General features: G+C 56.8%; 1 protein-coding gene across 2 annotated transcripts; it reads left to right on the forward strand.

Annotated features, from left to right (window-relative positions):
• The first annotated feature begins 1190 nt into the window (after nt 1–1190).
• On the forward strand, nt 1191–26763 carry C21H16orf74 (chromosome 21 C16orf74 homolog). Of its 2 annotated transcripts, XM_074349312.1 has the most exons (4): nt 1191–1399; nt 9517–9561; nt 23726–23866; nt 26230–26763. In XM_074349312.1, the coding sequence occupies exons 2-4, from the start codon at nt 9534–9536 to the stop codon at nt 26286–26288; spliced, it is 228 nt and encodes a 75-aa protein (XP_074205413.1). In that variant the 5' UTR covers nt 1191–1399; nt 9517–9533; the 3' UTR covers nt 26289–26763. The 2 variants fall into 2 exon arrangements, with proteins under 2 accessions (XP_074205413.1, XP_074205414.1); XM_074349313.1 differs by lacking the exon at nt 9517–9561.
• Nucleotides 26764–26779: the final 16 nt, after the last annotated feature.

The following is a 26779-nucleotide window of genomic DNA, read 5'->3' on the forward strand; positions in this document are numbered from 1 at the left end:
GGGCACCCTGCCCCTAACCCTGTCCCACTCTGTCCTTCTGCTTAGGGGAGACAGGAGACATTTCCTGCCTGTCACTCTCACCTTGATGCAGTCAGGGGAACCAAAAGATTGCAATATTTTTAGGAATGACTCAAAGGGAGAACACAGCTGGGGTGCTGACTCTGTTACCTGCAACCTGATTCTTTCCTGTGCTCCCCAAAGGAGTGTCATTGTCTTGCTCTGAGACTCAGTTTCCCTTCCTAAGCCTTCAGAAGGACACAGAGCACAGGGTGTGGTGACCTTGGACTGGTAAGATGGAGCTGGTGTGACAGGCTTGTGACAATGACATGAAAAGCACTTGGTAGGGGATGGCTTTGTTATTCCTGGCAAGCTGGGTAGGTGCCTGCAAAGGCCTCCTCTCCGTGGGAGGCCTCCTCAAGAACCCATTTGGATAAAAGGTCTCTGCACCCACACAGTCGGGAACCAGGGAATTACTATCAGCTGGGCGTCCTCAAAACCTGAAGCCAGCCCGCAGCCAGGAGGCAAGTCCTAACACCCCAAGCTGGGCCGCACCGTCTGGTTCACCCCCAGAAGTAGGGGGCAAAAGCATGTGTGCAGAGCCAGAGGGCCAGAGTCTAACACCAGGCCATCTGAAGCCCCACAAGCCTGCGACTAAATGGGGTTGGTGGGGGAAGCTGCGCGTTGCTAACGTGTCCCCAGGGGCCCAGGGCAGGGGTGGGAGGCGGGGGGAGGGGGAGTGGCGATATGGTGGAGCCTTTCACTTCTCCCCTCCCCTCTCTGCAGCCTGGAGGTGGGGCCCTCTCAAGCACGGCCATCTGGTATGGGGGAACCCCCGAGGCCCACCTTCTACCACCCAGGGGTGCACGGCCGGAGCCTGGTACGCAGCCTTGGGGAGGGGCGCGCTGTGGAGAGCCCCCCCACCTCCCCGGCCGCGGCGCAAACTTGCCCCGGCTTTCACCCCTCAAACTCACCCGCCACCTTAACCTTACCCCTCCCCGCACCCCGCGTCCCGGCCGGCGAGAGGAAACTAAGGAGGGCAGGGGTACTCCAAGAAGCCGGAGGCCGGGCGCTGGGCGCGCCCCTGGCTGCTCCCCAGGGAGGTGGCGGGCCCGCGCCGCGCCCCCCGCGCCCCCGACCAGTGCGATCCTGCGCCCGAGGGCGGGGCGGGGCTGCTGTCAGCTCCGCCCCCCGGGGGCCGGGCGGGGGGAGGTGTGCGCGCGGCGGCGGCGGCTGCGGCCCGGAGCCCGGCCGCGGCGGAGCGGGAATCCCCGCGCACTGCCCGGCCCGGGCCATGACCCCCGCTGCTCTCTGTTGCAGGCTCGTCGCCGCGGCCCCTCGAGCCAGGCCGCCGCCTCCACCAGCTCCCGGGCGGGCCCCGCAGTGAGCCTATCAGGAAGCGGTGAGTGCCCCGCGCCGCGCGCCCGGGTGCCTGGCAGGACGTTGCCCACCCCACCCCTTCTAGAAGACGGTGCTCTTGCTGAGAGCCGCAGACCCGCGGAGCAGCGTCCACGCCCCGCCAGCTCCCGCGGCGGGAGGGGCGCCCCGGGGAGCGGTGCGGGACCCTCGCGGGTTCGGGCGTCCCCTCAACTTTTGCAGACTTTTCTGCGGAGACGCGGATTTGGGGAAACTTAGGCCCTCTGTGGCCGGGTTACAACTTACACTGGGCGGGGGGGGGGGGGTGGTCCCCGCGCGTGGAACGCTCTGGCCCCCTACTCTCCACCTGCGCCCCGCGCTGTCACGAGTTCCTGGGGAATGGACTAGACCGCCATTCCTGAAAGCTGGAAAGCAGCCCGGCCTGGGGGTGGGGGCAGGAGGCCTCAAGAGGAACCATTTCCCCTCTATCGAGTATTTCATAATGTATTATTTATGCACCGCCTCACTTAGGGGCCCCCTTCGCTCCCAGGGCATCAAAGCGGGTTTGCAACCGCAAAGGGCGACCAGTGTGAACGCGCTCGCGACTTCTCTCAGCCGGCTGAGCTCAGCGGAACCGGGGATAGGCACTCATGGCAAAGTGGGACCCGCCGCCCCACAGGGCCAGGCTGGTGGGCAGGGTCAGGGCCGTGGGGACTTCTCTCAGAGTGCCCCCAGGCTGTTAGGCCGCGACGGAATCAGAGAAGTCTGTACAGGCTGAGCCACCTCTGCCTCACTGAGAAACAGGGAGGAGGGGAGTGGAAGGCAGCCTGATGGAGGAACTTCTCTGATACAGCAGTCTTTGTGGAACAAACACCTCATCTTACAGATGAGGAAACTGAGGCTCAGAGAGGCACACCTGGATTGGCAGGCTATGGCCTTTCCTGCACAGCCCCCAAAGGTGCTTGCGGAGCCCACGTCCCAGGCTGGGCTAACTCCACAAAGCACTTCCTTACCTGTCCAGGCCACACCCACCTTGGGTTCTGGGTCCCCACCCTGGATGGGAGGGAGGCAGTGTATTTATGGAAACACTTAATCCCCCGGCCAGGCCCAAGGAGGCTGAAAGCTCCGCCAGTTTAATCTCCTCTCCCTGGAAGCCTCTCTCTTGCCAGTGGGGCGCTCTCAGTGGGCCCTGAGCCCAAGGTTTAGATCACCCCTGGAGACTTGAATGGGAACTTCCCCTCAGTGGACACGGAAAGACAGCGATACCTAACGTTTATTGCACTGAACGCTGGTGCCCATCACCTGTGTTTTCTGTTTTCCTTCTCTGACCATACATTGTTGTTATCCCCATTTTACAGATGAGGGCACAGAGACTTGTAAAGATACAGTGACTGATCCCAGGTCACAGGGCGGGTATGTGGCAAGGCCTGGCCTTGAACCTCTAGCCCTCATAGTGTAGGAGGTACACCAAGTACACACATCCTCCCATGAAAATACTGTTAAGATATACACACAAGAATAGGCACACATTGAAAGTGCACACTCAGATCAAGAAACAGAAATTCCCCCAGAATTCCCTCTTGCCCGTTGCAGCCACAGTCTCCCCTGGGAGCCAGGGGGTGGTGCTGGGTCTCCCACAGACAGTGCCACACTTTTTGTTTGGTGCAGAGAACAAGTTGTCTTTTCTCTTTGCGTTGCAAACCTGTCGTGGCAGGGTGGGGGAGTGGGGGGTTGGTTGGAGCTGGCAAGCCCTCACTGCTAAGGGCTGGTAGTTTGTGGCTCCTGACTTCAAGGGTGCTGTAAAAACAATGACATGTTTCCTAATTAACCCCATGATTAATTAACCATTAACCCAACTTCCAATAGAATACCCCTTTATTTTTAAATTAACATTTTTGGGGGAGGGAGGGTATAGCTCAGTGGTAAAGCACATACTTAGCATACATGAGGTCCTGGGTTCCATCCCCAGTACCACCATTAAAAAAACAGAACAAAACTCTGAAAAACGTTTTTATGGACCTATAATGTATGGAAAGTTGCACAAACCGTGAGTGTTGCACTGGATCTCACAGAGGCCCAGAGGGGCACTGGGCAAGTATTTAGCTCAGGCTTACATGGCTAATCAGTGGAAGCCCACAGCTAGACGCCAGGTGGCCCAAGACCCTGCCCAATGACAGCAAAGCAGGTGGGGATTTTGGTGGGCACCTTGCCCCACCCCACCCCCACCCTCTCTCTCTTCCTGTTGGGCCTCTGTGGGCCATTCAGTTGCGGGGCCTCCCCAAGCAGCCTCCTGCAGGTCTGTAGGCTAAAGCCAGGGAGACGCTGGGGTTTGCACTCTGTACCAGGATGGGAGGCGAGTTAACGCTTGTAGCATCTGTTCCCTGCACAGTCCCTTTGGCTGTTATTGTAGGGATTCTGATCCCGTGGCAAAAAGAAAGTGCCTTAAAAAAAAAAAAAGGGGAAATGGGGGAGGGTATAGCTCAAGTGGTAGAGTGCATGTTTACCATGCATGAGGTTCTGGGTTCAATCTTCAGTACCTCCTCTAAAAATGAGCAAATAAATCTATTTACCTCTCCCCTCTACAAAAAAAAAAAAAAAAAAAAAGAAGAAAGAAAAAAAAAAGAAAACCAAAACGTGCCATGTGCCTGCTGGGAGGCCCGACTGGCCATTCTGCCAGTACCACCTTCCTGGTGTTTGCTGTGAGGAAACAGGCACAGAGAGCTTGCCCAGAGTCCCCCAGCTGGGCGTGGGAGCTGATTCCATTTAGTCTGGTGGGTCCACCCACCCGGGCACACTGTCACACTCCTCAGCTGTGACTCTTCACCCCTGCCCTCTCCTTGGTCCTCAAGTGGGGTCTTTGGTAAGGATGTGAGGCTCCGTGCCCCGTGTTGAGCCATGACCTCCACGGGGCTATTCTGATTTCATCTGGGGGTTGATTCTGCAGAGACCAGGATCAGATCTCTCACCTGACCCTGCCTTTCCCTCGCTTTCCCTCCCTAGGCCTGCATGGTCTCATCTGGGAACCCCTCGTCTGGGTAGGGTCACCAGGGTTAGCAGAGCAAAATACAGGGTGCCCAGTTCAATTTGAAGTGCAGATCAGCGGTGGGTAATTTTTAGTGTATGTCCCATGCTGTAGGGGCATCCCGTGTTTTATATGGCAGCCACTTCCAGTTCCAGATCTGTGTGATTCATTCCGGGAAGGGTTCAATCCGTCCCCCAGAGCCCAACCTTCAGGAGCCCCAAAAAGAGAAACTGCAGGGAACTGGCCAGCGTTGGAGCCAGAATTCTAAAAGCAGTGTCCCTTCTGGCCCTGAGTGGTTCTTGTGTCTCCCACATGCAGGGCTCCATCTTAATTACTTTTTACTTTGTGCAGAGAGCACGTAAGTTGGCTGTTGTCTTCATGTGGCAGGCCTGCGGGGGGTGGGGGAGAGAGCTGGTAAGCACTCCCTGCCGCGGGCTGGGGGCTGGCGGCTCTTACCTTCAAGGCATCTATACAGGCTGTAACAGACAGCCTGGCCCTGTGGGTCCTTTCCCCTGGAGATGCTCGGGGCTGTAGAGAGGCTGTGTGGTGTGCAAGCAGCTCTCCATTTATTTCGCCGGCTTGGGGAGGGGCAGACCCCTGCAGGAGGAAGTACCGGTTTATCTCTGCCCAGGACTGAGAGGAGCCTGTCAAAGTGGCCATTTGGCGGTGGGGAGGGTTTTTTTTTTACCGGGTACAAGAAAGAACCTGTTCTCCTTCAAGCTGTTGTGCAAATAATTAACAATCTGATGTTTTGAAGGGGACGTAAACAGAGCCCGATTCAATAGGAAAGAGAAATTCTCACCCCCTGCAAATGTGTGAAAGAAAGAGAACATTTATACCTAATCGCACGGTTCTCTTGGGCCCCACTGCTTTCTCAGCATCTTGCCAAGCTAAGGGGGCCCTCTCATTAAGTTTTCTTTCCTCCCATTAAATCTTCATTTTCTAATTGTAAACATGTGTATCTTGGTAACAAATTCAGACAGTAGAGACCAGTGCATGTGGAATGCTGGCGCACTGAGCGGTGGAGGGGTCGGGGGCTCGGCCTCCCAGAGCTGCTGCTCTGAGCCCCATTCCCTCATCTGAGAGGCAGGGGTGACGATCATGGTATCTCGGAGGGTGGAGTTAGGGTTAGGGTTAAATTTCTGTGATGAACTCAGCCAGGACTCCACCTGTTGAAAGCATTCACTCGATATCTGTCAGCTGTCATGGTGGTGCCACTGAAGTTCATGGGGTAGTCACCTCCGTCCCCACAGTTAGGCGTCTGGCTTCCATTCGGACGGAGGGAGAATCACGCTTTCACACCTCCTTCCCAGACATCTCATCCCGTTTACAGGAGGGGGCTTCTCCTGTGAAAGCATCTGTCGTCTCTGCAGGGGGCTGGCCCTGCCCCAGTACCATCCTCTCGAAGCCCTGTTCATGGAGGGAGTGGAGTGGGCAGGGCTCTGTCCACAATCCTACATAAATTGCCCCTGGAAGCGCTTCCTCCTGATGCAAGAGGCCGCACCTCGGAATCAGGGACTACAGGACAGCACCGGCAGAGGAGCACTGGATCGTGACATTAGGATGCTGATAGTGAGGTGATGAGAGTGACGACTCTCCTAGGCCCTGTCCTGGAGGCTGGGTCAAGATGCCTGTTTTACAGGGTAGGACACGGAGCCTGGGGGCCAGAGCATCAGCATCTCAGACTCAGAGAGGGCAGTGACTCGCCTAAGGTCACACAGCTCCTACACACCCCCGGTTCCTCCCAGCCACTCCCACGCCCACCGCCTTCCTTCTGTGCTTGTGGGGAGTTACAGCAACAGGCACTGGGATAAGAAAAGTCAATTTGTGAAAGCTCCATTCAGGAAATTTAGAAACCTGAAATAGAAGCGCTCCACGTAGACGTGACCTCTAAATGCAGAGTCTGCCTGCCCCTGCCCCCCGGTGTCCCCTGATCCACACTGCGGCCACTCCCAGGTCCTCCTCCTTTATTGACTTCCTTCTTTCCCTGAGTGTTTTGAGATAGCTTTTTTTCTTAAGTCACTAGGCAGCTTTGGGGGCAAAACCTATGCATTTGGGACAATTTTCTGGGAGGTGCTGCTCCAGGCACAGTGTAACACAGAGCCTCCCCCGAGCCAGAGCCCTGTCCCGGCCGCCCCTCCAGCCCCGTGGGAGAGGTTGCAGGAGAGCAAGCCGCAGCCTGGGTGCCGCTGGGGGGCGGCGGTGCCGAGCAGAGGCAGAGGGACTCCACTTTTCTTTCCTCCGTTGAGTTCTTCTCTTGAAATAGTTTTGAGCTTGCAGGAAGGCTGCAGAACAGGAGATGCGACGAGCATCCTCCACCAGACATGAAGCTTTCCCCGCAGTTGTTTTCTTTGTCTGCCTGCTTGCGTGTTAATGATCCCTGGCTGAGCTCTTTGAGGGTTAAGTTGCAGAAATGATGGCCCTTGGCCACAAACACTTCAGTGTGTTTCCTAAGACTGAGGACCCTCTCTTACAAAAATCCAGCCCAATGATCAAAATTAGAAAACTCAACATTGGCCCCCTACTGTCACCTCCTAGACAGTTGTCTTTCTTTTGACCATTTTATTACTTTTCCAACTGACACAAAAGTATGTGATGAACTTCCATCTCCCAGCTGCAGCAGTGGACAGCACCCTGTGCCCTCCCCCTCACTGTTGTTGTTTTTCTGGAGTATTGTACAGCAGAGTCCTTCATCACGTCATCGTCAGTGAGGACTTTAGCATAAATCATTTTTACAAACTGTGGGGTGGGATGTCGTAAAATCTATTGGGTGGGCTGTGATCAACACTTACCCAGGACCAAGTGGAAGAGAGCAAACTGTAAACTCAGAGTGCGCTACACGCAGCGTCTGTATGGTTGTGATGTTAAGGGTGGCCATCGGGTCCTGGGTTTTATCTGTTGATGGTCCTGACCTCAGAGCTGTAGACCCCTTGGCAGGAGACCCAGGCTGGGTGGGGTCGGGTGGGGTCAGGGAGAGAGAGAGAGCTAAGCTGAGGTTGGAAATATGGGCTTCGAATCCTGACCTCGCCACCTGCTGCCCATAGGACCTTTTTGCAGGTTAACTGACTTCTTGGTGCCCGTTTTCCCATCAGCAAAGTGGGGATAGAATGGTCCAGTCTCAACGGGCTGTTGTAGGGATTAAGTGACCGTGAGTCTCTGTGAAGGAGCTCAGAAGGCTGCTGGGCACACGCGGATGCTCAGGAGAGGCGCCCATTACTCCCCCAGGCCTGGTCTGGGGCTCTCTTTCTGCAGCGCCAGCATCCCCCACCTTTCCCCTGAGGGAGGACACACTTTCCCTGGCATCTCATCGTGCACATTAGAACATTAGACTCCCCTCCCCAGGGGCTTTTGAAAATCCCAGTGCCAGGCCACACCCCAGGCCAGTTACCCGGAATCTCTAGGGGAGGGGCCCAGGCGTCAGTTTTTTTACTTCAGGTGCCCAGGCTCCTAGTTTCCGGCCCAGAGCAGAGCTGCTCCCACTTTGACCAGCACGTGGATCTCCAGGGGCTTTGTCAAATGTCTAGCCTGGCTCCGTGCAGCCAGGTGCGCCTGGGTGCTGCACTGTGGCTGCTGGTAGTGAGGGCCTGGGGAGCCCTGGCCCGCATGGGCCCCTGGAATAAAGACGCTCCTGTGTGCGCTCAGAGTAACTTCTCAACTACGGAACCAGGCTCTGTCCAGCTCAGTTCTGACCCTTCTGTGGCCTCTTGCTGCCTGGACTGCCCACACCCTGGTTCCTCCCATGGGCCACGCCCCTCTTGTGTACATTCTGTTCCTGAGACCTGGGAGGCTGTTTCCTACTTGGTCCACTCCTGCCTGTCTTCAGGGACATGGTCCCTAGGCCTCCCAGGCTGGGGCAGGAGCCCTCCTCTGTCCTCCTGACCTCAGTCGGCTCTCCCTGGGCTCACCACACCTCTGTCAGCTGCTCCACCCCTCCCCCAATCATCTGAACAGCCTGTATCAGGCACAGGGCCCCATTTGGCCCTATATCCACCTGTGTTGGGTCTTCTGGGACCAGATGCCAGGATGGGAGGTGTGCAAGAAGTGTATTAAGGGACGTAGGGATGGGGGCTGGGAGGTCTGTGCCCAAGGAATGGCAGAGGCAGAGAAGGCAGGAGCAGGGGGCATCCGAGGACCCTTGGCAAAACCAGAGTTGGCCATCGGGGCGCTTGTGTCTCCCAGTATTGACCTGCCTTAGATCCCAGCCTCCGTGCAGGATGAAAAAACTTGCAAGGGTGGGGCTCCCATTCCATCACACCCACATCAGAGGTCTGGGGGTGCTGCCTGTGGCCGTCCCCACCCCCTCACCCACCAGCCTGGCACACTGGTTCTCCCAGGAGTGAGGGGATCCCTGCCCGCAGCCTCTCAGAGACCCAAGGACCCTCCGAGGTGGAAATAAGGGCCTGCAGAGCCTCTGGGGTGGGCCGCAGCCAGGGGTCAGGGCAGTCCTGGGTTGGAATCCCAGCTCCACTCCTTGTAGTCAGCTGGGTGGCCTCAGGCAGCTGCCACCACCCTCTGAGCTTTGATTTCCTCCTCTGTGAAGTGGGGATGGTGATAGCACCTCCTAGCACTGTAACTGAGGCTGGAGAGTCAGGCGCGCCCTCAGGGGCCGCCTGTTTTATCAGTAACTCAGTGCGCAGGAGCCATCACGTTGCAGGAAGAGCATGGGAACGCTGCCTGGGAACACTTTAACACCCATGGGCCAGGGGCTGGGTTCCCTTCCTCTGTTAGATCTCCAAAGAGCCTGCATTTTGGAAGAGGGACAGCATTATAACAGAAGGTGTGCCCATCATAAGGGCTCAGGGCCCCTCCACAGCTCGCCCAAAGGTCCTCTTTTCCCTGAAAGAAAGGCAGGTGGTCCTGGTTCTGCCTCATCGGCCCCGGCCAAGCCGTCACCTGCAACTTCACTGGCTTGGCCGCCGCACTCGGCCTCCTCTGATATATTCAGCTTTGAGGAGGTGCCTGAAAGTTTTTTCTACCAGCACACACCCGTCTGTGAGCAAATTCAGCCCAGATGTAGTCAGTGGGCGCCATCAGGTCGCGGTTTCTCTCTGCCACTACTTCCTGTTGTGCACCCCTCAGTCCGGGGGTGGGGGCCTGGCCGTGTGCGGCCCGTACAAAACAAGCCTCTCCTGTCTCCCCAGGCTGCAGAGGCACCGACATGGGGCTTAAGCTGACCTGCCTGAAAGGTAAGCGCTGGCTCTTCCCCTCCAGCTCTTGTGGGGGGTAGGGCAGGGGCGTGGAGGTGAGGGAGGGAGGCAGGAGTCAGGGGAGACCCAGAGTCCCCAGTGTTGCTGCCTCAGGGTGGGGAGAGGGGACCACCACTGAAGGCAGCACCTGTATACAGTAGGCTGTGCGTAAGTGCGTGTTCTGACTGAGCATTCCTTCAGGGTTTCCCTTTCACTGGAGTCGGGTGATGGGGGAACGTCACCACGCCCCTCACACCTCGGTTCCCCCTGTGGAGGGATTGCTCCCAGGCTGTGCAGAGTAAGGGGGTGAAGGGCTGCGGAGGAAGGTTCCAGGCACACACCGAGGTGTTCGCTCTCCGCCCCGAGGGCCTGCTATCACCAAGGCAGGCAGTCCTGCCTGCCTGCCGGGTACTGGGGAAGGAGGACTGGGAGAAGGGAAGGCCACTGGGAGAGAGTTCCACAAGGACACAGAGTCACTGAGGGCACTGTAGGTGGTGGCCGAGGCAGCCCGGACCTCTGTCTTGTGCTCCGGACCTTTCTGTCCAGCATCTGAAAGACCTGGGGACATCCTAGACCAAGATGGCCCGCACAGACCCCTGGCCCTCCAAGCCCATCATTCAGTGACAAATGCTCCCACCCAGCGTCTCCCCAGCCTGGAATCTGGGAGTCGCCCTGTTAACCCTCGCCCACGTGCAGCGTGCCCCCCAGCCCTGACTCCCCACCTGCCTGTCTCAGGCCGGCCCCAACTCCATCCCTCTGCCACAGGCAGTCAGGAGGTACCTGGGATGAGGGACCAGCCTTCAGGTCCCCTTGCCAGGATGAGGGAACGCCAGGAGAGAGTCTGGTTGGCCCTCAGAGGGGGCGGGGCGTCTTGATGGACAGCTCCTCCAGGGTGGGAAGCAGTGGTTCCCCTGGAGGAGTGGGGGGAGGTGTTTGTTGAGCAGGTGGGCGTCCAGGAGGGTTAGGGGCCTGTGGTTGGGTCCAGAGCCCCAGCCCTTCCCTTAGCTCAAGGACCGACTTCCCTTAGACTTTGCTGTAGAATCTCCCTACAGAATAGGCATTCAGGACAAGCTTTTTTTTTTTTTTGGTTTTTAATTGTAATAAAGCAGACAATGTAAAATTTGTCATCTTGACCATTTTAAGTGTACAATCCAGTGGCATTAAGTACATTCACATTGTTGTGTAACTATCACCACCATCCATCTGCAAAACTTTTCCATCTTCTCTGACTGAAACTCTGTCCCCAGTAAACACTCACTCACCCTTCTCCTCCCCCAGTCCCGACACCCACCACCCACTTTCTGTCTCTGAATTTGCCTCCTCTGGGTGCCTCATATGAGTGGAATTATACGGCTTCTGTCCTTTTGTGTCTGTAATGTTCTCAAGGTTTGTCCATGTTGTAGCAGGTGTCAGAATAGTCTTCCTTCTTTTGTTTTCTTGAGGTATTTTATTGAAGTATAGTTGGTTTACTATGTTAATTTCTGGTGTACAGCATCGTGATTCATTTATACATATATATATATATATTCTTTTTCAGATTCTTTTTTATTATAGGCTATTATGAGGCATTGAATATAGTTCCCTGTGCTCTACAGTAGGACCTTGCTGTTTATCTGTTAGACTGTCCTTCCTTTTCATGGCTGAATAGTATTCCACCATGCATGCAGACCACATTTGGTCTATCCATTTACCCCTCAGCCGACACTGGGCTGCTTCCACATTTGGCTGTTGTGTCAGGACATCTTTAACAAACCAAGATCCTGGAGGGACCTGTGGGGCCACTTTCCTTCCCTTTCAAGACCGGGGGCTCGGCCAGGGGAGGAGACCCAGGAGCTGTAGGTGCTGAGAGTCCCTGGGAGACCTCCCTGCCCCACCCCCGCCCCCGCCCCCACCCCTGCAGGACTGATGCCCAGGCAGCAGGGAGCTTTTAGAACGACCACCTTCAGGCCCTGGAGGAGCTAAGTGCTGGGTTGGGTGCGGGGCCTGAGGCACCAAGCCAGGGAGCGCATGCATTTTTTATTGCTGGCTCTCTGGGGCCGGCCCACTGGCCTCTCCCACCCCCAGCCACCCCAGCCTTGGTCTCTGGAGGGGATGAAGTCAGCACAGGCTTGGGTGTGACTCAGGGCATGGGCGGGGGGCGGGGGCACAGAACCCCTCACCGCTCTCCCTGTGCTTAGCCGGGAGGACTCAGGCCCACCAGCCCAGGGGTCCTGCATCCTGCTCTGCTGAGCCTTGTTTTTTCGGGATTTGCCCCGGACGGGAAGTGGCGGAGGGCTGGACAGCTGTGCCCCGTGATGGTCACCCTGTCTATGTCCCGTCCCTTGCTGCCCGGTGCTTCCACCTGGCTGTCGGCGCTGGGTAGTGCAGTTCTGTGCGCTGCCTTGTGTTTTTTTGTATTTAACGTGTGGGTGCGAGCGCTGCACGTCTCCGGGCAGAAGCCCCTTCTTGGTTCTTTAAGGCCTCTATTCCGTTCCGCCAAGAGTCGGGCTTTGGACTGTTCACCACATGGAGCTTTTGTGGATAGTGCCATTTTGAACATCTTTGCTTTCTGATTTTTAAAAGTTATTTCTTTGGGATAAATTCCAGAAATCGGAATGACCTGGTCCAATAATAAGGACAGGCGGTGAATTCTTACTGGGGAGTTCACCTGGGCCAGGCCTGGTTTCGGGCATTCTGAGCTGGTCCACTCATCCGTCCCTTCTCCCGCCATGAAGTGGGTGCTTTGGGGGTTCCCGGTTTCCAGAGGAGGAGGCTGAGGCACAGAGAGGCAGTGCAGTTGCCTGGGGCCACACAGCTGGGACTCAGGATGGGTGTGAACCCAGGCAGGGCGGTCCCAGAGGCCTCGCTCCAGTCACTGCTGGTGTGGCCTCTTTAGAGGAAAACATTTTAATTCAACCTTTGAAGTAACCGCGGTAGCCAGGAGCTTGGTTTACGTCATCTCTTAAGTCTTCCCATTAACCTGTAAGATGGTGTTTTAGTTTCCTGGGGCCACTGTATCAAATGATCACAAACTAGGGGGCTTAAAACCACAGAAATCTATTTTCTCTCCATTCTAGAGGCCGGAAGTCTGGAATCAGAGTGTCAGCAGGGCCAGGCTCCCTCTGGGAGCTCTCGGGGAAGGCCCCCCACCCCTCCTCTTCCAGCTCCTGTGGCTCCAGGCATCCTTGGCTTGTGGCCGCCTCCCTCCCACCTCTGCCTCCGTCCTCACATGGCCTCCTCCCCTGTGTTTCTCTGTGTCCTGTCTCTTAGGAAGACATCGCAGTCTCCTTTGTCTTCTGAAGATGCCAGTCTTTCGACTTAGAGCCCGTCTTAAATCCAGGGTGATCACATCCCAGGATCCTTAGCTCATTATATCTGCAAAGACCTTATTTCCAAATGAGGCCATATTTTGAAGTTCCGGGTGGATGTGGACTTGGGGGGCGCTTAACCCACCACAAGTTCCTTCACCTCGGAGCCTCCTGCGCGTGAGATGAGAAGGCTCCTCTCTGTCCTGTTGCCTGTCTGCCAGTGCAGTGTCAGCCCCAGGCGGGAAATCACGACAGTGTAACACTGGGGAGAGGACCACAGCTGTGCTGAAATCCTTTTGTTTCTGGTTCCAAAGGAGGGCGGGCACAGGGGTGCACTTTAAGTGGGGTCCTTGTGCTCACGGGCCTGGCAGTAGCAGCTGTGCCCTGTGGGACTGGTCCACTGTCCAGAGAGCGTCCCCTTATGCCTTCCCATGTAAAGGTGGGCGTGTGCTGGCGTCCCTGTGATCCAAGCCCTGCTCCCTAAGCCACATCCCCTGAGTCACTCATCTCATCCTCACTAAAGCTGGGCAGCGGAGGTAACTTCACAGGAGCGGAGACCAAGGCACAGGGAGCTCCCACTGGCTCCATGCCCCACTGCCGGTCAGGAAGGGCTTGGCTCGGTGGACGGCAGGGAGGGCGCATGGTCTCCCTGATTCGTGAGCACTTTCTGTCCCCGTCAGCAGTGGTGGCCCTGCCGAGGGAACAGCACGGTGGGGCTGTGTGGTTCTCAGTGGGCAGGGGTCCCCGGACCTGCAGCCTCCACGTTACCTGAGAACCAGACAGATACTGAGAATTCTCAGGACCCACCCAGACCTGCTGAGTCAGAAACTCTGGGGGTTTTTAAGAAATCCCCTTTGGGGGATTCTGGCGCTCAAGGTTGAGAACCACTAGTGAAGTAGCTCTGGAATTAGAGATCCAGGTTCAAATCCCAGTTCAGTCCCTAACCAACTACAACCTTGTGCAGGATCACTTCCCTGCCCTGCCCAAACCCGTCTGTGAAATGGAGTGATGAGTGGCACCATCTCCTGGGCCAAGTTTCAAGAATGATGAGCACTAGAGACGGTGCCCTGGGTTTCCTGGCCCTTGGCGCCTTGCCAATCCAGAGGCAGCCCCAGCTGTGTGGGGACCCTAGCAGGGGAAAGTTCAGCTGGAGGTGTGGGGTTTCCCGCTGCAGCCACCTCAGGGCACTGGTGTGGTCTCTGGGAGTCCCCAGAGGATGCTAGCTCCAGCTCCTGCCAATTCCAGCATCACCATGGAGACAGGATCCTGCAGATGGGTCCAGGTGAGAACTGCAGGGGCCAGATGCGGGACAGGGAACTGGGGTTTACATCAGCGCGACGGGAGGCCCCCACAGAAGGGAGGCACAAAGGTGTTCATTTGGCTAATACATTTTGAGCATACCTTAGGGGTTTCATGCATTTGAAGGGAAGGTCCCATGGTGGGACCAAAGACAAATCTCTTAATTTACTGAGCCTTAGTGTGCCCATCTGTGAAATGGGCAGGGGCTTCCTGCCCATGGAGATCCTGGGGAGGGGAGGGCCCTAACCTCACTGCCAGCTTGGGACCAGCAGGGCAGCATGATTCCTGACCCCGCGGAGCCTGAGAGTGAGAGGAAAGGGAGGTTAATCCTGTGTGTGCCGTGGTTAGGGACCACGACTCCTCTCCCACCTGCTGGGAGACTTGAGGCCCTCCCTCCCTCCTTCGGGAGGACAGCAGGTGCTGGGTTTAGCTTAAGCCTGACAAGGGGCTAAATCCCTGCAGAGAGCCAGGAGGGCTGCAAGCTCTCCCGGGTGGCAGGGGGAGGTGGGGGCAGGGGCGGGGTCAAACTAAGCCCCATCTGCTTCAGCGAGCCCCTGTCTCCTGGGCCAAGATCTGTTCAGAAGTTTCTAGAAAGAGACCTGTATTGGAGCCTACACCTCCCTGAATCGGTGCTTTTTGTTTTTAACTGTGGAATGGGCTCAGTTAGCGCTGCTGGGCCAAGGCTGTTGTTGGGATGGGAGGGCGCGCGTCGGGAGCTGGGTACAGGGCCTGGGGCGTGGTGTGTGTGCAGAAGTGGCCACTGGGGGCCGTGGTTATTGCTAAGATGTGCCCACCCACTCTCCTCACTTTTGAAACATCTTTGAAGCTGCATTTATGCCCGTGAGCCAGGCCCTCCATGGCTGAAGCGATAGTCCTGGCGCCCACCCCGTGGTCACTGACTCAGCCAAGAGTCCCGCACACAAACAGGTAGCTGTCCTCAGTCTGTCCCAGGTGGCAGGGCAGACCGTGGCCTGGGGAGTGCTCGTGGCATCATGCCCACGTGGGCGGTGGGCAGCCGGGCTCCCACGGGTGGGGTTGGGCTTCCGTGTGGTTGTGGCAGGACCTCCACCAGTCCCAGGAGCTCAGGAGCTGAGATGACCCTGCAGAGCTGTCCTGGTCCAGGGGGCAGGGCTCTTTCCTGGCATCTCCCGGACATGGGGAGAGCTGTCCCTGGAAGGGTAGGGCTGAGACCAGGGCAAGGAGAGTGAGGCACGGATCTGGCCTTGCGAGCAGGTGCCTCGGGAAGTAGTGCCCCCTAAGCTTCTTGCTTGTCCCGCTGCAGGCCCACCCAGCTTGATGAACAGCTTTCTTGGGCGGAGGGTAGGTCCTGGGAGGGGCTTAGCCGTGAGCCATCAGCGGGCAGCGCTCTGGGCCGCTGGAGACTATCCTGGGCCAGGAGGGTGGGTCTGGGCTGCACAGCCCAGCATGTACTCAGGCCGAAGACGCAGAGCAGGCCTGGCCCTGCGGACCCCTGACCTTTAAGCCAGAGACCCCAGTCACAGCCACCCACCACAGCCAGCCTTAGCTCCAGGTCACACGCTCTGATAGCCCAGCCATGGGCTTCCCACTTGAGGGTCAGAAGGGTGAGTGGTGCAAGGCAATAGTCTACAGCTGTGAAAAAGGACCAGCAGCTCCACTGAACGCGTAGGAAGCCATTTCCAACACGGGCAGGGAAGGGAAGAGAGCAAGGTGCAGAACGGGGCCTGATGCCGCCGCTGGTGTTGGAAAGAGAACAGGAATATTCCTATGATCGTATGTACACATATATACACAGAATATTCCAGAAGGAAATACAAGAACATGGTAATCATGGCTGTCTCCAAGTGAAGAGGAGCTGGGTGGCTGGGGAGTGAGGTGAGAGCAGGACTCAGGTGGACTTGGGTCTCTCCCAGCTGCCTGTGTCTCTGGCCTGGGGAGGCTGGCTTGATCCCGTTCCTCGGGACTCTGTGGGCTGGACTCCCGGCTTCCCTGGGCTCCCGCGACCACACCCTGGGTGGCGGTCCTGAGTGGTTCAGGGAGAAGGAGTGTTCCTGGTGGTGTTCCCATCCCTTTCCTGTCTCTCCAGGCCTATGCTCTGAATTCTCCCGCAGCCCTCTCACTGCTTGTTACCGTCTCACCTCCTCACCTTGATCAAACCTATCCTGCAGTAGGAGTGCCCTACCTTCCACTTTTCCCCATTCCACCTACTAAATCCGTCTGTGTCAACATCTCCTCAGAAAATGTTTTATTTCTCTTTTTAATTATTTTTTTGACTGTGTAAACCACCTTCAGGGTACAGAACGTAAAATGTGCAGAAGGATCTGTAGTAAAAGGTCAGCCTGCACTCTCCTCTCTCCCAGCCACCTGCTTGGAAGCAGTCGTTGTTACCTCCCAGTCTTTGGTCCGCTCTGCTGTCTGGCTGCACCGCTCTCAGGCCTCTGCCACCCACAGCTGGGTGGACACGTCCCTGTCCCCGGGATCCAGGCACCCCCAGGATAGCACCACTCACCTCCTTCCTCTGGGACTAACTGGAATCTACTTGCTTAATTGCACAGTAATAACAGTAATGTTCTATTCATAGCAGTAATAACTGTTAATAGTAGCAATAACGATATGGCCCCACTAAACACCTGCTACTGGCCATGCTGCCCCAGACCCCTGCCGCCTGATGTCCCATGTCCTTACACATCTTTCTTCTGGCAGGGGGCCAACCACATGTAGCTCCTTTGCAGCCAAGGAAACAAAGGCTCAGAGAGGGTCAGCAGCTTGCTTAGCTCACACAGCTGGCAAAGGGCAGACTGGGGAGGCCAGCCCCTCTGGCCCAGGCCATCCCAAAGCCCCTTCCCGTGGCTCCAGCCATGTAGGTGTGCAGGGGGGGCCACTCGGGACAGAGGAAACCAGCAGCTCCCAGGCACCTGCTCTGAATGCCCAGATATGGTCTCAGTCACTAATGGCTCTGTCCATGGTTCTCAGCTCTGCGGGGATCTTGCCCCCCACTGGATAGAGTTGCCAGATTTCGGAGGAAAAAATACTGTAAAACAGGCTGCCCAGTTACATTTGAATTTCAGATAAACATGAACTCATTGTCAAGGATAAGTATGTTCCCCATATTGCCTGGGATATACTTATACTAAAAAAGTGTCTTGCATCTTACCTGGCAACCCTGCCCCCAGGGGACCCTTGCCAACGTCTGGAGACATTTTTTTGTCACAAATGACAGGAACTGCAGCATCTTGAGGCCGGGCATGCCGCTCAGCGCCCTCCAGTGCCTGGGACGGCCCCGCCACCAGGAATAACCTAGCCCCAAACGCCAGCGGCACGAAGGCCTAGGACCCTGAGCTGCGCACATCGCGCTTTTCCCACCGGCCAGGCAGGTGCCAAGTGCTTTGCGGATTTTCTTTGACTTCAGGTCTCACCGTCATCCTCTGAGGGCAGGTCTATCCCCGAGTCCATTTTAGAGACAGGTAGACTGAGGGCCAGGAGGAGGCCCGCTTGGCCCAGCACACAGTGGAGAGGTGATGGAGCCGGATCTGGCTCATCTGAGCCCTCACCCTGTGTGGCCGAGACCCCGAGTAGCCTTCCAGAGGGGCTGGTGCTGGGAGGAGTGAGGACCATCTGCCGGAGCCAAAAAGGGCTGGCGGGGAGGGAGGGACTGCCCGAGTCCAGGCGGAGGCAGGAAAGCAATTGCAGCCCAGGGAGGCGAACGCTTTCCCCACCTTGTTGGGCCGGAAGCGTCTCTCTATCTCTGGCTCCTCCTCCCAGGTTCTCTCCAGCAGCTCATCCCTGACGCAAGCTGGGGCTTTTTCCTTAATTAAAAAGAGATTTAAAACATCCACTGCCATCTCCATGAGGCCCTGGCTGCTTGGAAAAGGTAAAACCCCCTCCCACCCTGGCTTCATTTGTAATAATGCAAAGCTTTTCCCTTAATTGGAATTAAAAAAAAAAAAAGATTATGTGCATCTGGAACCCTCAGAGGCATTTGTCAGTTTGTTGTTTTGAAAGACCTGCACCCAATCCAGATACTCCATCATCTCTGAGGAATTAGTGCCAGCCCCAGCCTCCGCCCAGCCCCAGGGCCTTTGTGCATGCTGCCACTGACCTGAGTGCCCTCTCCACGTCTCTCCCGCCGCTCCTGCCACTCCCATCTCTTCCCTTGGGGAAGCCTTTGCTGACTCCCCAGGTCTTGCTCCTTCTTCCTCCTATCACTGGCCCAGGCTCTGGAAAGTATTTTTTGCTTCCTGGCCCCCAGGAGGGCAGGCTTTGCATCACATCCCCTGCGATTTCTTTGTGCCTCAGTGTGTCCATCTGAAAGATGGGCTTCTCACATTGCCAGCCTCACTGGGAGGACCAAATGATGAATCCCTGCGAAGTGCTCACGCAGCCCCCAGGCTCCCGTGAGCACTGTCCTCCCAGCTCAGCAGCAGGGGCCCCTCCCAACAATGGCTTGGATAATAGGAGACCCTCCCTATTAATTTTTCTGGCCTCCTCTGAGATCGGGGTCCCAGTTTGCTGCTGGGGCCTGAAGCAAAAGGTGGAGGAAGGCAGTGGGGGTGGGAGCAGAGAAACATCTGCTGAGACTGTGTTGTGCTCTGCTGTGTCCCCAGCACCTGGAACAATGCCCAGCGCACAGTAGGTGCACAACAGATGCCTGTTGACTGAGCACCTCCCCTGGGCCCAGCTCTGTGCTGGGGGCTTATCCCCACGCAGCAAGGGAAGGGGGCATCCCTCAGTGTGCAGGTGAGCAAGCCAGCGGAGCGAAGTCAGCAGGGCAGCAGGACGATGGGGAGTTGACTCAGTTTTTCTTCCTTCCCGAGCCCGTGGCCATGCCAACTCAGTGAGGAAAAGGATCTCCGAGTGTTAAGTTAGACCCAGGAATATCTTGTCAGAGTCACCCCACAAACAGCATTGAGCCTGATGCCAGCTGTGTGACTGCAGGGGTGAGACGAGATCCCTGACCTGCACTGGGGTGGGGGGGCAACACCCAGTAGGTGCTCAGTATTGGCTGAGTCAGTGACTAAGTGCTAAGGTTGGGCTCTCATGCTATTAATAACGGCTCACGTGGATCGTGCACGGCAAGGCTGGCTCTGTGGTTTCCTCACCGGCTAAATGGAAATAGCAGTCAGACCCCTTGGCTCTTCTTAATGCTCTCAGAGCCCCCTGGAGGTGGGGACTATTAAGTACCCCACTTTGCAGGTGAGGAAAGAAGGCCCTGGCTGCATTGAAGCCCAGGAGTACATTCTGGCCTCCTGCTGCACTGTGGGCTCAGCAGGACCACTGTGTGTGATGATGCTGTGGGGGAGAGTGGATGTGGTCCCCAGGACGTGGTCTCTGAGCTGGCACCAGGGTGCTGATCGAGCGCCATTTTGGAAAGAACCAGCAGAGGGCGCCCTTAAGCCACGCTGCCTGTAGAGGGGCTGCACCTGCTCTTGGCTCCAGCCCTGCAAGGCTGTGGCCTCTGGGTGGCCTAGGGGCCAGGAATGGTGCCTTGTCCTCCGAGCCTAGGGTGTCCTGAACAGAGAGCTTCTGAAAGATGAGAAGTGGTGTGGCTGATCCCAGAAGAGGTGATGTGGGTGCTCAGGCCCTGAACCATCTGGCCTCTGCATGTCCTCAGACACGTCACCTCCCTTCTCTGAGCTTCAGTTTTCTCACTGGAGAGTGGCCATGGCCCCAGCATCTGCCCTGAGGGATGGAGTGAGGATTAATGCTATAGGGGGAATGGCGTACTCAGCCCAAAGCCCAGCATGGGGGATGCTTCAGAAGGGGCGGCTGGTCTCTGGGAGGTGGCAGCAACCTTCACCTGTCCCGGTATTTACCCCCCAGAGCCCCAGCCAGCTGGCTCACCTTGGCCACTTCTCACACACTGGGCAGCCACGCGCCCCACGCCCAGTGTTGCATTCCTAGAAGGTTGGTGTCATAGTTCCACTTTCCCAGCCAGGGATGCCGCGGCTGGGAGAGGACGGCCTCGTGTTCCCAGGCACCCTCGCTCTGGGTTTCCAGCTCCGGTTGTTAGGCTCCCATCAGAGCCTGTTGAAGTCCTGGTGGCCCGTGTAGAGCGGTGAAATCAGGCCCCCTGGGAGCAGGGTCCCCCCAACTTGGTATATTTTTTCAACTTCCTACATGGTTGTAGGAGGCAGCCACGGTGGAAAACCACTGCCCTGGAGCCGGGCAAGGGCAGAACCAGGTTTCAGAGGGATTCCGCCTGACCTTATGTCACAAAGCCTCTGTGTTCCAGTCACAGGAAGGCCAGCTCCAGGAGGCCAGGGCTGTCTGGCCCAGCCGGCTCCGTCTCCAGCATGGAGAACTGTGTGTGCCCCAGAGCAGGGGCCTGGTCAGGACTGGTGACAGCCACCAGCCCAGAAGCTTCCTGTGCAAGCTCCTCGTTGCATTGTCTTCAGTAGCTCTGAGGATCTGGGATTCACTGCCGGCCTCCTCCCTCCTCAGGGCCTGGCCCCCTGGAATCCCAGCCAAGCCCTTCCCCTTAGGAAATGGGTTCTTAATGGCCCAAGACCAGCACATAATTAACAAATAACAATTCCGGCTTTAGCACAAATGAACTTCTTGTCTGGGACAGGGTTGGCATTTGTTTTTAATCCCCAGAGTCGGCCTTATCTCCTGAGAGCTGTTTCCTCCTGCTCAGCCACCTCTGCTCTGAGGCTGGGCCGCCCAGGAGGACTGAGAGGGGCTGGGGTCCCGGCATCCTTCTTTCCCACCTCTCCTCCCTTCTCTTCCCCATCCTCCCCATCTTCCTTCCCTGTCCTCCTCCTCCCCTCCCTCCCCCACCTCCTTCCTCCCCCCTCTCCCCCTCCCCTCCCCCTCTCCCCTCCCCTCCCCCTCTTCCCCTCTCCCCCTCCCCTCCCCCTCTTCCCCTCCCCCACCTCCCTCCTCCCCCCTCTTCCCCTCCCCTCCCTCTTCTCTACCTCCAATGTCTCTCCAGGGCCCACCAAGTGACCTGATGCTTCCCGATTAAGAATGTGGGCTTTGCCACAGAACTCCCAGAACAGGTTAAAATGCAGATGTGGGCCCTGGGAGGAGGGTGGCTTCTCTCTGTTAGCATTTATTTTAGGACTTGGGAATATTCAACAAGGAAGGGTCCTAGGAGACAGAGGGGGGAGGCTCCCTGTCACAGATATCAATAATCAGAGCTGGCTTTTGTGGCTGGTGCTCTGAGACGCGCCTTATGGATGATTCTAGAGGAAACTAGCAAGAACTGAACACCCTCTTGGCCCCCCTGGCTTGTTGGGCAGGTGCTTCCCAGGAATTCATTCATTCCATTCATTACATTCACTTGCTCAAGCCCACTGCCTGTCACCCCCCTGCAGCCGAGTTTGGGATGTGGGGTTTGCTTTTGGCATTAATGGGCCTCAGGCTTTCCAGGTTCCACTGTTACCTGTTAGAGCACCAGGCATATCCCTGATCCAAACTCTCCAACTCCTGGGTGTTATAGAGCAGGGACTGGCAGACCCTAGCCCATGGGCCAAGTCTAGCTGCCACTCCTGTTTTTTTGTAAATAAAGTTTTATTGGCACACAGCCCCACCTCATTTACATATTGTTTGTGGCTGCTTCTGCGCTCAAGGGCAAAGGTGAGAAGTCGCAGCAGAGACTGCACAGCCCCCAAAGTCAAACATATTTACTGTCCGGCCTTTGCAGAAAGGCTCCCGGCTCTGTTACAGGGTCGTGGTTGCAAGAAGCACCAGCTTTTGGTCAGACAGACTCAGGTTTGGGTTCAGATCCTGCATCCGCCACACACTAGCTGTTCAACTCTGTGCAAGTTCTTACCCTCTCTGGTCCCAGTTGCCACATCTGTGAGTTCGCACCTTACAGGGCAGCCGTGAAGACTGAAGGAGGAAGTGCTTTGGGGGCACCCCATGTCTAGCACGCGTCAGATGATCGTTAAATGCCGACTGTTACAGGGATAACACGATGGCTTCCTCCAAGTGGCTTCTTTTTATTTGCTTTACATTCCGGGTTTCTGTGTAAGATGGCAGGAAGAAATGGCTCTACTGCTTTAAAGAAGGTGTAAAAACCACTGCCTTCAATCAAGTTGGCAGCAGCCTTAGTGGGTTTTGAAGGATAAGTAGGAGCTCACCACCCTGACAAAGCTGGAAGGAGTGTTCCAGGCAGGAGGAGCAGCCCGTGCAAAGGCATGAGAGGGCTGGGGGGCCCAGGGCACTTGGATATCTGTGAGTAGTTTGGGGAGTGTGGGCAGGTGGCAGGGAATAAGGCTTCAGAATGAGTTTGGGCCAGATCGTGAAGGCTGAAAGCTGGGCTGAGGCTGACTAATTTATGATCAACAGTTCCAAAAGTGTATTTCATGACTCAGGGTTTTGTGAGCTGTTAACAGGTGTTCCTCCAAAAACGGACTTGAGGTTATTTAAGTTCAGGAAGCCTAGGGTTAAGCACAATTAAAGCAGCTTCCTTACTGCAGGACTTCTCAGAGCCTTTAATTCTCGAACATGCATGAGGATCTCCAAGAGAAGAATACAGTAGGTGGGATTCAGCCAATAGTCAAATATATGGGGTTCCCAAACTCATTTGATCATGGAATCCCCTTCCTGAGGGAGCCTGAGGAGGCCAGTGTTCCAGGGAACACACTTTGGAAAATGCTGCTTGTAGCTAGCTGTCAGGAGCCAGTGAATGTTCTAAGCAGGTACAAGGTGTGATCACATTTGCAGCTTCTGGCTGTCATTTGGAGAGTGGGTGGATGAGGGATAAGCCAGGAGCAGAGGCTACCTGGAGGCCAGAGGAAAGAGGAAGGATGTCACAGATACCACAGTGGTGGGATCTGCCGGCTTGGTGGTTGATTAAGTTGGCTGGAGGGTGAGGAGGACAGGAAAGAATTGTGGCCGAGGCTGTGGTTTCTGGCAGATGGTGGTGGCACTGACACACGGGAAGAGTGGAAGAAGGGGTCCACGGAGGAGATGGTGCGAGTACTTTTATGTCAGCCGGAGATCAAAACTGGGCTCGGCCGGGTTATCTGCCCTGAGTTCATGGGAGACCATAGGACAGCGAATTCAGCATCTTGAAGCGGACAAATTCCTTGATAAGTACAGCTTAGCAAAACGGACACGAGTAGAAACAGAAAATCCCCATCTCTATTAAAGAAACCAAATTTGTAATCCAAAGTCTTTGCACAAAGAAAATTCCAGGCCCAGGCAGTTTCTCTGCCGAATTCAGCCCAACACTTAAGGACTAAGCAACACTGATCTCACACGGCCTCTCCCAGAAAATAAGTGGTGGGCGCCGGCTCCCCGCACGGCTCCGAGTCACCCGGGCCCATGTTCCGTTTCCGGCCCTGTTTCTTTCATCCACTCTGAGTCCTGTCTTGAGTTACCTACTGTGTGTCACACATGGAGGTGACGTGAGTGAACAAAGCAGAGGAAAGAGACTTAGGCGAGCTGGGGTGGATCACTTCGCCCTCCTGAGACTCGGTTTTCCACCCCTGCGAAGTGGGGACGTGGAACCTTCGGGTCCCACGTTGCTGGTGGCGGGAGGCGGCAGGTGGTGGGAGGGGGCAGGTGGTGGCGGGCAGTTCCCAGCGGCCACTGATGCTTGTCTCTGTCATGTGTGTACATGTGTGTCCCACGACCTGCCCTCTCAGGCTTAAAAATGTGTGTCAGCAGCAGCGGCAGCCACGACGAAGCCCCCGTCCTGAGCGACAAGCACCTGGATGTACCTAACATCATCATCACCCCGCCAACGCCCACGGGCATGATGCTGCCCAGGGACTCCCGGAGGGCAGGTGAGGACCTCTGGCGGCGGGGCGGGTCTGGGGGTCTGGCTGGGCACAGCTCACACGGGCCACATCTGGACTGCATGTCTGCCCCATCTCCAGTTTATTAAAAATTTATACTTGGATCTGCATATGCTTCACCCGTGGGCCTCGCTGTGGCACCAGCCTCAGCAAGACATGGCCTGTTAAGTAATTAGCCAGACAGCCCCCGCCGGCAGCCGGCCGAGTGATGGCTGGGGCTGGGTGGCCGCTGAGGTGACTGACGGGCGCCCCCCCACCCTGCAGCCAGGGGCCTGGGGCTCCATGTCACTGGCTGCAGTGGTTCAGCTGGACAAGACGGGCTTGGAAACTCACCCACGCCCCGCCTAGGGCTGGTCTCCGGGCCTGGCAGGTGCAGCTCGCTGCAGGGAGAAGAAAGGAGGTGGGATTGTTCCCAGGGAGTGGGTGAGAGGGGGAGGACCCCACTGGCCCCTCTGTGGACACCGGTGGAGCCGGGGCTTCAGGTTGCTTTTATTCATGAGCAGATTTACTGAGCGGGACCTGTGCTGTGTGCTGCGGCTGCTGGTGTTAGTAAGAACAGTAATCGTAATAGTAACAAGTAGTGATTATGGTAGCAGTAAGTGTATTTTTCTCTTGAGGCCTCGCAGTAACTGAGTTAGGTCCAGTTTTCATCCCGGTTTATAGATGGGTAAACTGAGGTTCAGGGAGGTTGAGACTCATTCACTGCACAGCTGGTAAGTTGAGATTCAGACCCAGGTGCTGTGATCTGGAACTTGTCCTCCAGACCCCAGGCTAGACGCCCTCTCAGTGTACCATTGTTCAGCCAACTGACCGTCATGGTGTGAGCCCAGCCTGGCCTGTGCAGGGGACACAGGCCAACAAGGCTGGCGTGGGGCTCGTGGGGGTCTGGTGGGGAACTCGGGTAGGCTTTTCCAGAAGTTCTCAGTTTGGATGCCCACCAGGGTGAGTGACCTGGAGGAAGCCATGGGCTCTGGGCCGGGCCCCCTGCAGGTTCTGGGGCTGGGCCATGTTCAGTAGTGACTGATTGCCGTGGGTCACATTCCTGTGTCACCTTTTCAAGTGCCAGGCACTGGGCTAAATGCTTTTCACAAGTCTTATTTAATTCTCATTCCAACCCTATGGGCTGTGAGGATCACCATTCTCTCTACTTTACAGATAGGGAAACAGGTCCAGAGAGGGGCAGAGACTCAGCCAAGGTCACACAGCAAGGTGGGAGAAGAGCTGGGCTCTTGTTTCAGTGTCTAATGAGAGAGCTCAGCACAGGCAGCAGAGGCCCAGGCTCTTGGCTCTGACACTAAGCTCCCTTTCCTTTCTGAGCCTCAGTGGCCTCATCTGTAAAATTGGATCATGACCACCTTCCCTGCACCAGGGCCGGAGTGAGTGCAGAGGGGGCTCATGGTTACTCTACACAGTCTGTGGGGTGAGAGCCTAGAGGCCCTTGGTGCCCACGGAGACTCCTAAACCCCTTTACGCGTAAGCGGTCCTGGAGTAGGTTGGTGCAGGGGGATCGGCCTCCTGTCCTGTCGGTGGCAGAGCTCAGGTCTGATGCTCTGCTCTTCCCCGTTTAGAAAGGGGTGCAGGAGAAAGGGCACAGGCCATAGAGTCGGGAGCCCTGACCTGGGACCCTGGCCCCGCCAGGCAGCAGCGCATGGCTGTGAGCAGAGGGCTTTGCCTCCCTGAGCTCAGCCCCCCCGTCGCACAGAGAGCGACAGCGCCCCAGAGAGGCCGTGAGGATGCGAGACAAGGAGGGCCTGGCTTCCCACCCAGCACGGTTCCTGTGTTGTTGGTCTTCTCACCAGAGATACTTAGGGGAGAAGCAAAGACCCCCAGACCTGGACGGTGCTTCCTTCCGGGCTGTGGGCTCCGAGTGATGATCAGATACCTGGGGGTCCCCCGACAGTGAGGGACTGGGGAGAGGCCTGCCCAGACCACCCTGCTGACCAGAAGCAGGTCTCCCCATCTCTGGGCCTCCACTTCCCATCTAGAATGGGAGGTGGATGTGTTGACCTCCTGTCCAGCCTGGGGCTTGATGGCATCTCCAGGATGGCACTCAGAAGAGGCTGAGCCAGGGTGGGACCCCGGGGGGGTGGGCAGCAATCCCAGAGACTTCAGCCAGAGATCTGGGGGGCTCGGCACTGGGTGTGGGCAGAGGATGGGAGGGACGTCCCGTGAGACCCAGTGTGGTTGGGGTCCCCTCTCAGAATCTGCCAACATCACTGCCCATATGTGGAAGGGCTCGAGGCCGTGCTATAAGGCAGGGAGCCCAGGGGCAGCGGCCCTGGAGCTCCCGGGAAGGGGGCCTGGATGTGGTGGGGGGTCCATCCAGATGTTGATTCTCCCTCTGCTCCTAGTGTGGCTGGATGAGACGGGGTCGTGCCCGGAGGATGGAGAGATAGACCCTGAGGCCTGAGGAGGAGGCGTGGGCTGGGGATTCATCCGCACCGGCCCCTGCTCTGGCTGCCCTTCACTCCACGCGCCCGGGAGCCTGGGACAGATGCGCTGAGCAGCCGGATGGGAGAACAGCGACTCTGGCACTTGACCAGAGAGGAGTGGCAAGACGCACGGGGAGTCAGCCCTGCCCGCTTCCAGAACAACGTTTCCCAGGCCCCACTAAGTGGGCCAGACTCTAACGCCTACACGTGCTTGCTGACCCCCGGGGTCACGGTGACGGCCATTAGGGTGCCAGGGAGAGGCGTTCTTCTGGACAAACACAGACGCCCAGTGCCCTGGGCCATGCAGATGGCTGCCCAGGAGGTCAGCACACACAAGAACTTACAAAGGACGGGTTCCATTTTTCACAAGTTGTCTTACAGACAGAGAAACAGTCCAAAAGTGATTTATAATTTCCTTTTTGCATTATTATAAATAAAGACCCTGTGCCACGAGCAGTGGACCCTGCTC

Source organism: Camelus bactrianus, chromosome 21 (genome assembly GCF_048773025.1).
Source record: "Camelus bactrianus isolate YW-2024 breed Bactrian camel chromosome 21, ASM4877302v1, whole genome shotgun sequence".
Taxonomy (NCBI): Eukaryota; Metazoa; Chordata; class Mammalia; order Artiodactyla; family Camelidae; genus Camelus; species Camelus bactrianus.